At 43.3% G+C, this 16,288-nt stretch overlaps 1 protein-coding gene across 1 annotated transcript in view; it reads left to right on the top strand.

Annotated features, from left to right (window-relative positions):
- Positions 1–16,288, top strand: part of ANO3 (anoctamin 3) — a 397,666-nt gene that overhangs the window by 307,756 nt on the left and 73,622 nt on the right. Inside the window, exon 12 of the mRNA XM_030200697.1 lies at positions 9,429–9,489. Coding sequence (XP_030056557.1) covers positions 9,429–9,489 — 61 coding nt within the window. The remainder of the gene's footprint in view (positions 1–9,428; positions 9,490–16,288) is intronic.

Here is a 16,288-nt window from a genome sequence, read left to right as displayed (position 1 = left end):
GTAAGTTAATGTACCAGAAATGTCAGTATGATCACAGAACGTTTGCTCTTAATAATTCTGTTTTGAATGTCTGTTCATCAATAAAAATCATTTATAAATAAAATTTACGTGTTGTGCACTGCAGAATACTGTTAGCGATTTGCATGCGTAAATTTTTATTATTGTCAATTAGTGCTCATTATTGCTTGTTAAGTGTTGTTAACAACGCTGATTGGCTTGTTAAGCCAATTAAGTTACATGCATTATTATAGAATATGCTTGGATTTTCATGCAGAACGCTATGCACACTATATAGAATCCAAGGGATAGTAGATGATGGTAGATAAGGACCTCTATGGTCCATCCAGTCTGCCCAGTAAGTTAAACTCAGCATAAGGTAGGATGTGATACTACATAAGCAGACTTCATCTTGATTTGTCCTTACCATTTTCAGGGCACAGACCGTAGACGTCTGCCCGGCACTGGCCTTATTCTCCAACCGCGTTCTCCAACTACCCCCCACCCGAACCCAACAAGGAAGACGTACATTTTTCAACTCCTTGCTGACATCGGCTGAAATTTACCAGAGGTTCATTTTTATTACTTTTGTCCCTGCACACTCATCCCCTGAGCTGCCAAGTTGCCCATTCCATTTTGGCCAGTCCTGGATTCCTGCCAACCTTATCCTGTTGCATTATGGGGCCTGCAGTACTGATTTCAATGGATTGAATCATGGACTACAAATACTACACTGCTATGGGATGTAAGTTAAAAACCAGGACTGGCCAAAAAGTCTCCCTCCTAGACTGGGTAACTTGGCAGCTCTGCACCCCCCAATGTCAAACGGGACCCGAGCAATCTTTCCCTTTCCCCCTCCCTCCTACTTTTGTTCATGCCACTCAGCCTCGATGCTTACTCCCTTCAGTCCTCTAGCACTACGGGTCTCTAGCTCCTTGTAGTCCCACAGCTCTTTAGCTTCCTATGTCTTGCCAACAAAGGAATCTTCCAGAGACTTCATAGGAGCATACACGTGTGTGGTGCTATACACACGCACAACCCACTAGGAAGAAAAGAGAAAGATAGGAAGTATCCCAAGAACTACAAAAATCACAGGACGATGTTCTTCTAATCAGTGAAGGGGAGACTATGAGGGCAGTGGAGAGGCAGGTTTTCCAACTGCCGTGGCCCCCTGAACAATATTCAGTCATTTCTCAGAGGCAAAAGCATGGCCTATCTTCTCTGGTCTTTATTTGATGAACATAGATCTTGTCTATCTTCTCCTGACATATGGAGACCCTGGAAATTTGGAGTTCCATTTATATTACATAAGATTTGCCATACTGGGTCAGACTGAAAGTCCATCTAGCCCAGCATCCTGCTTCCAACAGTGGAATCCAGGTCACAAGTACCTGACAGAATCTCAAAGAGTAGTAAGGCTCTATGATACTGATCCCAAGTACAGCAGTAATTTTCCCCATGTCTATCGTAATAGCAGATTACGGACTTTATCTTCAGGAACTTGTCCAAACCTTTTTAAAACCCAGATGTTCTAACCACTGTTACCACATCCTCTGGCAATGAGTTCCAGAGCTTAACTATTCGTTCAGTGGAAAAAAAATCCTCCTATTTCAAAAGTATTACCATTTCACTTCATGGGATGTCCCCTCATCTTTGTACTGTTTGAAAAAGTATAGTTGCTCACAAGTTTCAAACTTAGGTCACTACACGTGACTTTAGCCATAATTGTGCAGTGCCCAGGTTAGAAATTTACACAGGAGGCCCCAAAGCCCACCAACAGGCTGTATCACCTTCAGGTATGCATGGGGCGCCCTACAGCCTGGGGGTCAATATCTTCATGATATTGACCCTTCATCTCTATCCTCCCATGTTTCAAACCTCCTCTCTACTGTGGCACCATCCACGTCTGTCAACGAGGCTGTTTCTTCTTACAACAATATTCTATCCTCTGCCTTAGACACTTTTGCAACTTTGATGACCTACCCTATAAAGCGTACAAAACCCCAACCTTGGCTGAATTCTAATATCCGCTACCTACGTTCCTGTACCCGATCCGCCGAACGCCTCTGGCGGAAATCTCGGGCCCTTGCTGATTTCTTACACTTTAAGTTCATGCTGACCTCCTTCCAATCTGCTCTTTTACGCGCCAAACAGGATTATTATATCCAACTGACTAACTCTCTTGGCTCTAACTCTCGACTTCTCTTCACCACATTGAACTCTCTCCTCAAGGTGCCACCTCCCCCTACTCCCCCTTCATTATCTCCTCAGACCCTTGCTGAATTATTTCACGACAAGGTTCAAAAGATAAACCTTGAATTCTCTACCTCGCAACCTCGCCATCCATTAGTCTGTTCCCCTCTCTCTCCTTCCCCTCAGTCCTTTTCCTCCTTTCCTGAAGTTACTATTGAGGAAACTACACTTCTCATTTCTTCCTCAAAATGTACCACCTGTTCCTCTGATCCCATTCCCACCCACCTTCTTAATGCCATCTCTCCTGCTCTTATTCCTTTTATCTGTCACATTGTCAACCTCTCACTTTCCACTGCGACTGTCCCTGCTGCCTTTAAACATACTGTGCTCACACCTCTCCTTAAGAAGCCTTCACTCGACCCTACTAGTCCCTCTAATTACCGACCCATCTCCCTCCTCCCTCCTCCCTTTTCTCTCCAAATTACTTGAGCGTGCTGTTCACCACCGCTGCCTTGATTTTCTCTCCTCACATGCTATTCTTGACCCCCTACAAACTGTTTTTCGCTCTCTCCACTCAATCGAAACTGCACTCACTAAAGTCTCCAATGACCTATTACTGGCTAAATCCAGAGGTTTCTATTCCATCCTCAATCTTCTTGATCTTTCCGCCGCTTTTGACACTGTTGATCACAGCATACTCCTCGACACCCTGTCCTCATTTGGATTCCAGGGCTCTGTCCTTTCCTGGTTCTCTTCCTACCTCTCCCTCCGCACCTTCAGTGTTCACTCGGGTGGATCCTTTTCTACTTCTATCCCTCTGCCTGTCGGCGTACCGCAGGGGTCTGTTCTTGGTCCCCTCCTCTTTTCTATCTATACTTCTTCCTTCGGTTCATTAATCTCATCCCATGGCTTTTTCTACCATCTCTATGCTGATGACTCCCAAATCTACCTATCTACCCCTGATATCTCACCTTGCATCCAAACCAAAGTTTCAGCGTGCTTGTCTGACATTGCTGTCTGGATGTCTCAACGCCACCTGAAATTAACATGACCAAAACCGAGCTTCTCATTTTTCCCCCCAAACCCATCTCCCCGCGCCCCTCGTTTTCTATTTCTGTTGATGGCTCTCTCATTCTCCCTGTCTCTTCAGCGCGTAACCTTGGGGTCATCTTTGACTCCTCTCTCTCCTTCTCTACTCATATCCAGCAGATCGCCAAGACCTGTCATTTCTTTCTTTACAACATCCGTAAAATCCGCCCCTTTCTTTCTGAACACTCTACCAGAGCCCTCATCCACACCCTTGTCACCTCTCGTTTAGACTACTGCAATCTGCTTCTTGCTGGCCTCCCACTTAGTCACCTCTCCCCTCTCCAGTCGGTTCAAAACTCTGCTGCCCGTCTCGTCTCCCGCCAGGGTCGCTTTACTCATACTACCCCTCACCTCAGGTCGCTTCACTGGCTCCCTATCCGTTTTCGCATCCTGTTTAAACTTCTTCTACTAACCTATAAATGTATTCACTCTGCTGCTCCCCAGTATCTCTCCACTCTCGTCCTTCCCTACTCCCCTTCCCATGCGCTCCGACATGGATAAATCCTTCTTATCTGTTCCCTTCTCCACTACTGCCAACTCCAGACTTCGCTCCTTCTGTCTCGCTGCACCCTACGCCTGGAATAAACTTCCTGAGCCCCTACATCTTGCCCCATCCTTGACCATCTTTAAATCTAGATTGAAAGCCCACCTCTTTAACATTGCTTTTGACTTGTAACCACTTGTAACCTCTCGCTTCTACCTACCCTCCTCTCCTCTTTCCTCTACACATTAATTGATTTGCTTGCTTTATTATTATTTTTTGTGTATTAGATTGTAAGCTCTTTGAGCAGGGACTGTCTTTCTTCTATGTTTGTGCAGTGCTGCATACGCTTTGTAGCGCTATACATAAATGCTAAATAGTAGTAGTAGTAGGTGCGGAGCAGTTGCCTTGTTTACATCCTGCTAACATCGGCCCTGATACTAAGAAGCAGTGTTCCCAGGGTCAGGGTTTGGGTGGCACTTTTTTAATGCACATAATTGTGAAATTTCAAAAGCATTCACACATTTTCATTCATATGAAGATCTACCCACACATTAGGAGATAATGATATAAAGGTGTGTCACTGATTTTCCTGAGATAATTAAAAAAAAATTACATTGCTGATTTGACATTGAAAAGGTCAAAGCCATAGGTAAAAAGTACTACTACTACTTATCACTTCTATAGCGCTGCAAGGCATACGCAGCGCTGTACACCATACACATAAAGACAGTCCCTGCTCAAAGAGCTTACAATCTAAATAAGACAGGTAACAGAACAACTAAGAGGTAAGGGGAATTAAAGAGGAGAAGATAAAAGGTACAGGCAAGTGAGCAGTGGTTAGGACTCAAAAGCAGCATCAAAGAGGTGGGCTTTTGGCTTGGACTTGAAAACGGCCAAAGACGGGGCTAGACGTATATGCTCGGGAAGTTTATTCCAGGCATGTGGTGCAGCGAGATAGAAGGAACGGAGTCTGGAATTAGCAGTAGAGGAGAAGGGGACAGACAAGAGAGATTTGTCAACAGAACGGAGTGCCCGAGGGGGGTGTAGCAAAAAGTAGCAAAAAGGGCACTTAGAAAACTAACCCCCTCCCCCTTTCCCAAGGTTTAAGGGGTCCTTTTACTAAGCTGCAGTAAAATGTGTCTTTAGCAGAGGTCCTTATGTGGATCTTTCCTGCGCTCTAAGACCATTTTTACTGCAGCCAGAAAATGTCCAATTTTTCATTTTCCCAATTAATGGCCATGCACTAATGTTATAAATATATTGATGCACGTTGCTGCATAAGAGGTGACAGCTGGTTCTACCCTGGGAAGAAGCATCCTCGAAACGGGTGCCTGTCGGGTTGGAGTAGTCCCAGATAAGTGTCACTGCAAGAATATTTTTGATTGCCATTACAAAATTATTTGTAAAGAGGATTATAAGTACAAGTTTGTCCTTTGAAGTTTAAAGATTTTTTTGTTGTAATTATCAATTATAAAAAGTTTAAAAAATGAAGAAGGATGGAGGAGGTTTTTGGTCAATGATTGATATCAATTACCGTTTCAGTTTGTGCTTTGACCCAGAAGAATTGACTGTACAGCCTCCAGGTGATATCTAAGACCTTTTCCTTCTGTACTAGTGGCGCAGATTTGGCCCTGGACCCCCCTGCCGACGACCCTCTCGACCCCCCTCCCGCCGTCACCGTCGCCTGTCTTTGCTGGCAGGGGACCCCAACCCCCGCCAGCCGAGGTCCTCTTCTTCCCGCAAAAGGCTTCCTTCTGTTTCTGACATCCTGCATGTACAGTACAACGTGCAGGACGTCAGAAACAGAAGGAAGCCTTGTGCGGGAAGAAAAGAACCACATCTGGTTTGGGTTGGGGTCCCCCGCCAGCAAAGGTAGGCGACGGTGGGTTGGCGGTGGGAGGGGGGTCAAGAGGGTTGGCGGCGGGGGGGGAAAAGTTGGTGGTGGCAGGGTTGGCAATGGCGGGGGGGTCAGCGGCGCCGGGAGGGGCTGAAATGTGCCCCCTCACCTTGGGCTCTGGACCCCCTCCTGCTGAAGTCTGGCTACGCCCCTGTAATCTATACTAGTGAACTGGTAGTCCACTCCTGTGTTACATGCACCAATGTACGTGCATTAGCATCCAGCCGTTAACAAAACTTAGCGCAAGCCCTTACCGCCATTACCGCCACCTATTTTTTAGGTGGTAAGGGCTCACGCGCTAATCCACTGTTAAATCATTTAGTACACAGTAATGTGGCTGCACTGATTCATGCTGTCATGCCCACTCTCTGTCCCAAACACACCCCCTCCAAGAAAACTTTAGGGTTTTTTTTAGCATGTAGATTGTGTGTGCACATTTGGATTTTACCACAGGACGCCTCTGCATGTCCCACGTAAACCCTTTTAAGTGCAGCTTAGTAAATGGATCCCTAAGGGACCCTTTTACAAAGGCGCGCCAAAAAAAGGCCTGCGCTGGTGTAGGTGTGTGTATTGGACACGTGCAGGTCCATTTTTCAGTGCACCTGCAAAAAAGGCCATTTCTTGCCAAAAATAAAATTCAGTGCATGTCCATTTTGGGCCTGAGACCTTTCTACCACCCATTGATTTAGCGGTAAGGTCTCATGTGTTAACTGGGCAGTAATTGGCAATGCACATACACTGCCGATTACTGCCCAGTTAGCGCCATGCGGGAGAAAATAGAAATGATTTTGTGCCGCACATTTTGGGTGTGCATCAAAATTAGAATTACCGCCCGGGGCACACGGTAGCTGGGTGATAGTTCTAATTTGACTCATGTTGTACGTGCATAGGTGCCCACGCGTCTTAGTAAAAAGGTCCCTAAGTAAGTTATTTGCAGCAGCTCACATGTAAAATAAAACACATTTCCTATACTGCAAGACTTTGCTCTTCTTTAGAAAAAAAGAACCATGAGGTTTGTTGAAAGGTTAATAAACCACACTGACACTGCTAAACACAGGTATTTGTGTTGCATGCTAATACATTCCCATTTTCTACCCTGCTCAGTAATGGCCGTTGATAATATTTTGATTACTTCTTGATTGAAGTTCCGTGAAGTGTAAAAAAAAAAGTCTTAAACTATGCTGACCCTTAAGGTGAGATTTCTCACTGAATTATACATTTGACATTTATAAACACTGCAGTTGATTTTTCTTCTTGCCACTTGTACAAAGATTACCAGCACTGCAGGGACATCATGTAACACATGTCAGCAGGAAGGTGAAGACGGCTGTTCCTTTTCTGCATTAATGGGTCTGATACTGGAAAGCTAAAATTAATCACGATATGCAGTGTGAGCAGGGGTGAGGGTGTGGGGTGAGCCTAAACAGACACTCAGGGGTGAAAGTAAAATAATGTTAAAAGCATGCTCCCTTCACAGGAATGATAAACTATGAATAAAAGTCTCTTGGAATGCAATTATAATTTTCCTACAGCCCTCTCCCTGACAGGGCCTCATAATCTCAGTGCGCACTACTCTTTGTCTTCAAGGTTAACTAAAACCTGGCCTGACCTCAAGGATTAGAATTTTAGAGGGTTTCAATGCTGTGGCCTGACCTCAAGGATTAGAATTTTAGAGGGTTTCAGTGGTGTACCTGAATTAAGCTTCTGCTTACACATCTGTGTGAAGGCATATGCTGGAGGGCTGTTCTTGTCTTCCCTGTACCTCCCTGGCCTGACTGTACCTAGAGGTTTTATCAAGTTGCCTGGACCAGTCCTCCCTGCTCTGCCTTGACTGAGTGACACCCTTTCTGCTCCCTACTGCAGCATTTGAGGTAGCTCTGTGAGGGAGTGTTGTTAAGGGGAACCGGTAACTTCTTATGCACGCCATCATAGGAACAAAGAAACTTCAGATTCTGAGGGGTCCTTTTACAAAGGCGCGCTAGAGTTTTTAGGGTGTGCTAAAAATAAGCGTGTGCTAAATGTTAGAGACACCCATATATTTCTATGGGCTTCTTCTATGGTGCTAATCATTAGCGTGCGCTAAAAATGCTAGAGTGCCTATGGAAAGATCTCCTGAGTTCCTAAAATGTTATTGGCTGTCTGTCATTTTTACTTAGCTGTGGTAAAAATAGGCCTTAGCACAAACTTAAGCAGATCTTTCCCACTGGCTATTTTTACTGTGGCCACAAAAACATCAATTTTCTATTTTTTGTATTAATGGCCATATGCTAATGTTAGCCAAATGTAAAAACAGGTAGGAACCTCTACATGTAATCCAAAGGCAAAAAAACAAAAAGGACTCCATATTGGATTGCTGTTTGTTTGTCTGGCGCTTCTGCATCTGTCTGACACTACAGACAGATTGACTTAGCTCTGCTATTGTTTTGCACCAGGTTTCCCTGTTTTTAATTTTACTTGTCAAGTGGTATTGTGACCCCTGAAGTAGGCGGTTTCGCCGCTGAAACGCAGACCATGTTGGGTCTAATTACTAGTGCTTTGAATAAAGAACTTGTCACTTTATCCTGTTGGCTGGTGTGGTTTGAGGCATCATACGCTAATGTTGGGAACTGCTAAAAACCAACTTCACTGGCACGAACATCTTTTTAATCAAGGGTCTTTTTGAAGACCACTATCCAACCCCTTTAAAACAAGAGATTTGGACATTACTAGATGTACACAGACCATTCTGTATTTCACAACATCAGCGTATTGGATGTTTTCTGTCTATACAGACTCCTGATGCAGGCCTAGCAGCTGAAACACAACGTTTGTGTCGAGTCTTTTTATCAATAAACATTCTTACTACAGTATTTATCTCTTCAGTCTTTGGTATCCGTGGTCAACCTCCCACCCTTTCTCTTTACACTTTTGTGGTTTTTTTGTGGGGCGATTGAGTTCTCCGCCCATGCGAATTCTCCTGGCCATTTTTTAAAAAATGACAGTGGGAGCACTTATCGCCACCCATTTTGTAGGTGGTAAGGGCTCCTGTGTTATCCGTTTGCTAACCAGTTAGCCTGCGGTAATGTAGATGTGCTAACTGGTTGGCGCATGAACACCAACTCTCTGCCCCTGACACTCCCCCTCAATAAAAAAGAGAAATTTTTAGCAGACGCAGATTTGCAAAGTTACCACAGGATGCCCGAGCTCGTCCCATGGTTCTCCATTTCAGGGTTCATTACACGTATGTTAGTGTCTAACTCTAACCAGAGGAAATGGTAATTTAGAAGCTGCACCAAATTGATGTAATGTTTTTCTTCTCTGTTAAGTCATAAATCCATCGACCAATGAAAGTGGTGTGAAAGAGACGTAATTAAAGCATGCCATGTTGTGACCATGATTTCTGAGAGCCCAGTTCAGTCACTATGTTTGTGCAGCACTGCATACGCCTTGTAGCGCTATAGAAATGCTAAATAGTAGTAGTAGTAGTTGGGCCCAGCTCCTATGTCTGTGTTTTAAAAGCCACATTGGACTGTCTAGTTTTTACATGATCCCATCTATGCAGGGGATGTGCAGCAATTTTAAAAAGGGGGGGCGGGGCAGGGAGCCTGCACAACTGCAGCTGCAGCTCAACTCTACGGCCATTTTCTAAAACCCAAATATTGTACCACTGTTTGCAGAAGGAAATCCTGTCACATGTTTTGTGGCTTTTTCAGTCTACAATGCACCAGCATTAAGATCCTTCATTCTTGTGCAATTCAATTGATAACTGCATTTGTCTTTTCTTCACAGATGACATATTTGTTTGACAATGGAGGAACTGTATTCTTTGCTATTTTCATGGCCATATGGGGTAAGTGTGGGCTCCCTGTCTTTGCCTTGCAGATGTTTCTCTTATAACAGGGTTTGATATTTCAGAATGTCTGTGACAAAATGATGATTACTTTGTAGGTTTCAGGGACTGGAAGGGGCACAGCTACCAATATGCTAATAACAGCTTTGTCAGGGTTCCTCTCATAATGGAACCAGATGTTCTGTGCTTTTTTCCTGTGGATTAAAAGGGGGAAACATTTCAGTACCTCTGGCCAATAGAAACGTGATACCTTTGAGTTTCTCGGGTGTATGTGAAGCTTATAGACAAAGAATGCTCTAGAACAGTGTTGTTCAACCAGTGTGCCTTGTTGTAGACCTGTTCTTTAGTTGTTTAATACAGAATTTAACACACAGTAGTGACTTTTGCTGCAGTTTAAGGATTAGTAAACACCCAGTGATAGCAGCTAATTCTCAAAAGGTCATCTAAAGTTGGGCGCCAGGATGTTGCGTGTTGAGCATGGACTCTATAACGTTATAAAGTGCTAGCGTAAGTCAGCGTTTACATGCGGAACTTGATATGAACATATATATTTGTCATGCTAGTTCTATTATTAGGTTTCAATTTATTGTTTTCAAGTTTACCTCGTTTGTTGTATTTATGTTTATTCTTGGTTATTTTACTATTGTTATGTTGTTAACAAAATTGTAACAGTTTAACAACATAACAATAACAATAGTTTAACTGCTGTACACCACCTGGATGAAACTATTCATAAAGGCAGTTAAGAAATTCCAATAAATAAATAAATAAATATTGACTGCTGTAAATCCTCGCACCGAACTGCAGGTCTTGTGTAACCTGCGCAGATGTGCCACTGACCTGCCATGTCCCTCCCAGGTTCACGCCCACTTGAAGTTGGAAGCTCTACAATTTGCATGTAGAATTTATAGAATACTGACAAAGGGCAGTTACACAGGTAATTGCCAATTAGCACCAATTAATATCAATTATAGTCAATAATTGTTCATTAATGGCAAGCTGCGGGTCCTTTTACCAAGCTGCGGGGAAAAGGGCCTGCGGTAGAGGCAGGGCCCATTTCTCCCATGCGCCAGGGCCCTTTTTACTGCAGTGGGTAAAAAGCCCCCAAAATAAAATGGCTATGCGGTAAGAAAACTCTTACCACGTGGCAATGCGGCGGGGAGCCCTTACTGCCACCCATTGAGGTGATGGTAAGGGCTCCCATGGTAACCTAGTGGTAACCATGCAGCACATAGCGATACCCAATTTGTCCGGCACTGGGTTACAACCATGCTAACCATTTCGGGGGGGGGGGGTTCCCTCTCGGAAATGGTGCACGCTTGACCCAGATCTACCGCCTGCAGCCACGTTGGGCCAGCAGTAGTCTTGGAATAGCGAGTGGTAAACCCACCACTCTGTAAAAGGACCCCTAAGTTATGCACACAATTGCCCTTATTCTATAACTTGTGCGTACAATTTTGCACACTAGTCGCAAAGCTGGGTGCACAAATTTATACAATTAGGGGGCGAGTCTTTCACATACCCTAAAGCTCACATTAAGCACTGAACACAGGGGCCCTTTTACTAAAGCTTAGCCTGTGCTAATAGCAGGTGCCATGTATCATGTGGCTCATAAGTAGGGCTGTACCGAATATTTGTATTAGATTCGATTAATCCCCAAATACATTATTCGTATTCGGCCGAATAGTGATTTAATTTTGTGTTAAATCCTACTGAAACAAAAACACTTGGGGCCCTGTTTACTAAGCCGCGCTGTAGGCACGCTAACGTTTTAGTGTGCTAAAAATTAGCACATGATAACAATAAAGCTACCCATTGTATGCCAATGCGCTGAAAATGTACGCGCCTACTGCGCAGTTTAGTAAACAGGGCCCTTGATCTCTGACTTCACATTGATTTCTTTATTATTATTTATGTTAAAGCTCAATATTCATTATTAGCATTCAGTACTCGTTTTTGACTAAATAGTATTTTTCACTATTTGTATTCAGCCAAATGTGCTATTCGGTACAGCGCTACTCATAAGTACAAAATAGGTCATGCAGCATTTAGCACATGCTAATGTCCATTAATGCGTGTTAAGCTTTAGTAAAAGGGCCATTGTTTAGCCACGAGGACCTTTAGATTTGGATTTCCAGAATTTTGCACTTTCAGGGGTGACTTTATAAGTGACTTGAGCCTACAGAAAAGCATTTTATGTACTCCAGTTCGCCCTGATAAAATTCCCCTTGCGTACACGTGTATAAAGGTAGGTGATCAGAAAAAAATGTTCCTACTTGTATCCCACAGGAATTCCTGGAGGTGGAGAACGGTGAAGAAAGTAAGATTCTTACCAGCACATAAACTCCAGGAAATGCAATTATTTATTGCTAGCCTTCCCTTCAATAAAAAATATATGATTTAAGGCCACCTTCTCTCAATCATTTGTTTTCTTAGTAGTTTGTTATTGGAACAACCTTCTACTTGAATTACCTTTGATGAAGAATAATTTTTTTGTTTCGTAAAACCTTGAAAACTCATCTGTTTATTAGACCGGGGTGGGGGGGTAACTTTCTTAGTTTTCTCATTTTTAAAATTTATATTCTGAATGTTTTCTTTTCTGATTATTTGTAACTTCCTAATGTTTTGTTGTCAATTTTTTTTTCCTTGCATTGATTACAGCGCTGTGTACGTCTAGTAGAGCTATAGAAATGATTAGTAGTAGTAGTAGTAACTCACCTTGAATCTATGATATTGAGAGTTGGCGAGAGATAAAACTTCAATAACATAACATAACATAACAAGGACTCCTGACTAGGAACACCCGTAATGTTGTGTTGCAGCTGTATGATGGGCTGTTATAATAGGCCTAAGTACAAGTTTGAACGTTTTTCTCCCCATGTTATTTTTAGTCTAGCTACCCAAATGTTTATCTTTTTCTTGGTTATATAACTTCCTATCCAGTTTATAACTCATTTCTTTCTTAAGTAGAATTATACAGCCCAAACATTTTTGATTTGCTTTGCTTCCCGTGTCTTTTGTGGGAATTTTTGTTTTCTTCAAGGGGGGGAGGGTTCATTACAGGAACAATATCACCGATACTGCACCCTCTTACTTTCCCTATAGCGTGTGCATGCACAATGTCATGTACGTATGTGTTCTATCGGGAAAGAGCATGTACTCTGTACACAGTATGCACTGTGAGAGGAATGTGCACTATTGAAAACCCACCTAAAAAACAGGGATCCGCTAATTTTAAAAAGCCAGGAGAGGTTCCTGTCCATTTAAATCTCCTGTCTTGGCAAAGCAGGCATTTTCAGCGAGCCAGTTAGCGCCTAAGCTACGGGGGTGTTCCAGAGCAAAACTGACACTTAAATAGGACTGCAAAAAGCAGGCCAGCTCTGTCTGTCCAGAAATTCAATCCTGGAATCTGGACATGGTCCGGCATTGAATTGCTGGGTATGACACCAGCGGCAGTCATCAAAATGCTGATTGCTGCCAACTGAATATCGGGCCTCTGAAATTTTGGATTTTTTTCTTTCCTGTCATTTTGGGCAAAACACAACATGAAACAACATAGGACATGATGTTGACACTTTTTCCCTGTTGTTTCAAATGAACACACATTCCTATTTTGAAGTCATTGATCTTGTACCTGTCCACTGAATTCATAGAAATGTAGAAAACAACAGCAGATAAAGACCGTACAACCTATCCAGCTAGCCTATTTTCACCAACTACCAACCTCTGCTATCCCGTCCTCATCCTCAGAGATCCTTTGTGCTTGTCCAATGATTTTTCAATCCTGATACCATCCTTGTCTCCTCCACCTTCACTGGGAGGCCGATCCAAACATCTGCTACCATTTCCATAAAGAAATATTTCCTTAGGTTACTCCAGCATCTGTCTCCTGATTTCATTTGTGCTAGGTATTGAAATCAAACTATCTGGTAAACTACCCCTATTATCCAAATACTCCCCTTGGATTTCACTGTCTTGGATATTCAGCAGCAATATCTGTATCATGCCATGGAATATTTTTACAGACTGCTTTGCCTATACTGTCTGTGTAGTGCCAGAGTGGCGAATTCTCCAGAAAGCTGCAATATGGAGCCCTCTATCCAGATAACGCTCTTAGTAACATTGGGACAGTAAAAGTGATATTCTAACACTACCTGCTTAGTATCTGGATAGTGGACTCGATATCGCTATTGGTCAGTTAGCATTAGCAATGACCACTGTGCACAGATACTGAGTGTCAGCTGCACTCTGGATACGGATGCTAAATGTCTGTATTTTACTGAACCACCACGGGCAGCATTGATGACCAAATATTGTTCTTAACATTTCCATAGCTTCCCTGTAATCCAGGTCTCTATCTCTATAGCCTGGCAGTCCAATATTAAGACCCATTCTTCAGTTCTCCTCCAGAATTTTGGTTATCTAATTTTTGCATGTCCATTCTAATGCGAGAAGGATCACACCTCAGCGAACTGTTCTATCTTGTTTTACCTTTCCACAAATAAACTTTGTGCCTCTCTTTATGGAGGAATGACCTTCCTTTTATGGGTAATTATTCTCGTCACATAACAGATCCCAGAATGCGCTGTTCACTGTGATTTAAATCTGTGCAGTGTACTGCAATGCAGGCAGCATAGACGTGTTCCAGTCTCAGGCTGTGCCTCCTCTGCTAGCCAAGCATTCTTGCTTTTTTTTTTTCTATTCAGTTTTCCCAGGAAATGATGTGTGAGATGCCACCTTTATGCAATGTAACAACATACAGTCTTGAAAATTTTCACATCATGAGCAATATACAGTAATGAGGGGCAGGCACTGGATGCAGAGGGAGAGTGACTATAAACTTTTGCAGAGATGTTACCATTTGAAACTTGCACTAAGAAAAAGTTTGACGCCTTGTTTCTTTTTATTTTTAAGTTGCTATAACTGAATCACATCTTGGTCTGATGAATGAGCACTAGCTGACCCAGAGTTGCTTCGGTGCTTTCCTGATCAAAAGAAAATCCTTTCCAATGCCGAACAGTTTGCAGAACTAAATTCCATTATATTATTAGGTAGATGGTATTAGGGTCCTTGGGGTCTATTTACTAAACCACATTAAGGTTCAGCCGCTAACATGTATTAAATGACAACTTAACCCACAGCAGTGCAAGTCCTCCACAGTACTATCAGGGGCATTCTCAGAAACTGGAGGGAGGTAGCCATGCCACTAATGCAGGACAATGGTTAGTGTTGTGCATTAATGCAATGTCCTTCTAGTTGTATAGTTTATCAGCCATGTCGGCTTTTAATGAGCATTAGTGAAAGTTACATTAACGTCTTCCCTGCCCTTTCCCTACCCCCCCCCCCCCCCCATCTGAATTTCCATGTTAGGTGTTTAATTCAACAATTATTGTACCCTAAATGCTAATGCAGCATGTTAACAGTTTTTTGAGCTTCAAATTATTAAATAATGCATGCTAAAATCCACCTTAAACACCTACCACAATTTAGTAAATAATCCCTTAAAATATTTATGGGCCTATGCGAATTGACTTAATGTGAACATTGAGGTATTTGTTTGAATGCTAAAAATAGCATTTTATATATTAAGTCCTTATTATGCACATTAAAGTGGTCTAAGAAGAAGTTAAAATTAGCATAGCCACAAATGCAAATGAAAGAACATCTTCTGCAAATGAGGCTTTTGCCTGAGCAAGAAAAAGGCAGTGATATGCTCTCCTTCCACACTACTTCATTTAATGCTTTCCTGGGGGCTAGGTAATGGCTTGTTCAATTGCATATTATTGAGAGTGCTCAATTCAGTGCAAAAAGAGAGCCCTGAAAAATGTAAGCCATGGGAAGAACAGAACATTAGAACAATGGACTCGTTGAGAGGTCAATATTCCAAACAATTTATCAGGGGCGTAGCCAGACACCAGACACCAGACACCTGGGCCCAAGATGGGTGGGCAGAAGAACTCCGCCCTGTCCCACAAGTGATTTGGTCGCTCCCTCTCTCGCCTGCATGCCATATGGTCTCTCAAACATCCCCCTCCCCCATACCTTTTAAATAGCAGATTTTCACTGGTAGCAAGGAGCAAATAATACACACTGCTCATGTTGGTTCCACAGCCTTCCCTCTGATGCAACTTCCTGTTTCTGCATAGATGGGAATACATCAAAGGGAAGGCTGGTATGCAGGAAGGCCAGGAATTTTCAGCTGGTGGGGCTTGGGAATCCCTGCCAGACACTTCATAGGTGTGCTGCTACTGGGTTGGCCTGAGCCCAAAGTAGGTGGGCCTGGGCCCACCCAGGCCCACCCTTGGCTACGCCACTGCAATTTATCCAGTCAGAAATGGTTTCTGGCAGGTTAAGTCACTTAAGGGCCCTTTCACAAAACATCAGTAAGCCCAGTGTGGGCTTACCACACACTAACCTGGAACTACCGCCAGCCCAACGCAGCTTCTGGCAGTAGTTCCACTTCGAATGTGCACCATTCCCGATGCACCAGAAAAAATATTTTGTTTATAGAGCGGCGCTAACCCAGCAGTAAATGGACATCGCCATGGGCTGCCCGGTTACCACTGGGTTACCGCAGAAACCCTTACCGCCACTCCATGGGTGGCGGTAAATGCTCCCCCCACATGGCCATGTGGTAAGAGTAATCTTACCACATGGCCATTTTTTTAGGGGCTTTTTACCTGCTTCAGTAAAAAGGGGCCCATGCTACCGCAGGGTCCTTTTTCCCTCAGCTTAGTAAAAGGATCCCCTAACCATTTAGTGCCACTGACTATCACCAAGGACCACTAAATGGAAAGTC

The sequence above is a fragment of the Microcaecilia unicolor genome, chromosome 4 (assembly GCF_901765095.1).
Source record: "Microcaecilia unicolor chromosome 4, aMicUni1.1, whole genome shotgun sequence".
In the NCBI taxonomy this organism is placed as follows: Eukaryota; Metazoa; Chordata; class Amphibia; order Gymnophiona; family Siphonopidae; genus Microcaecilia; species Microcaecilia unicolor.
This window is presented reverse-complemented; position numbering and strand designations above follow the sequence as displayed.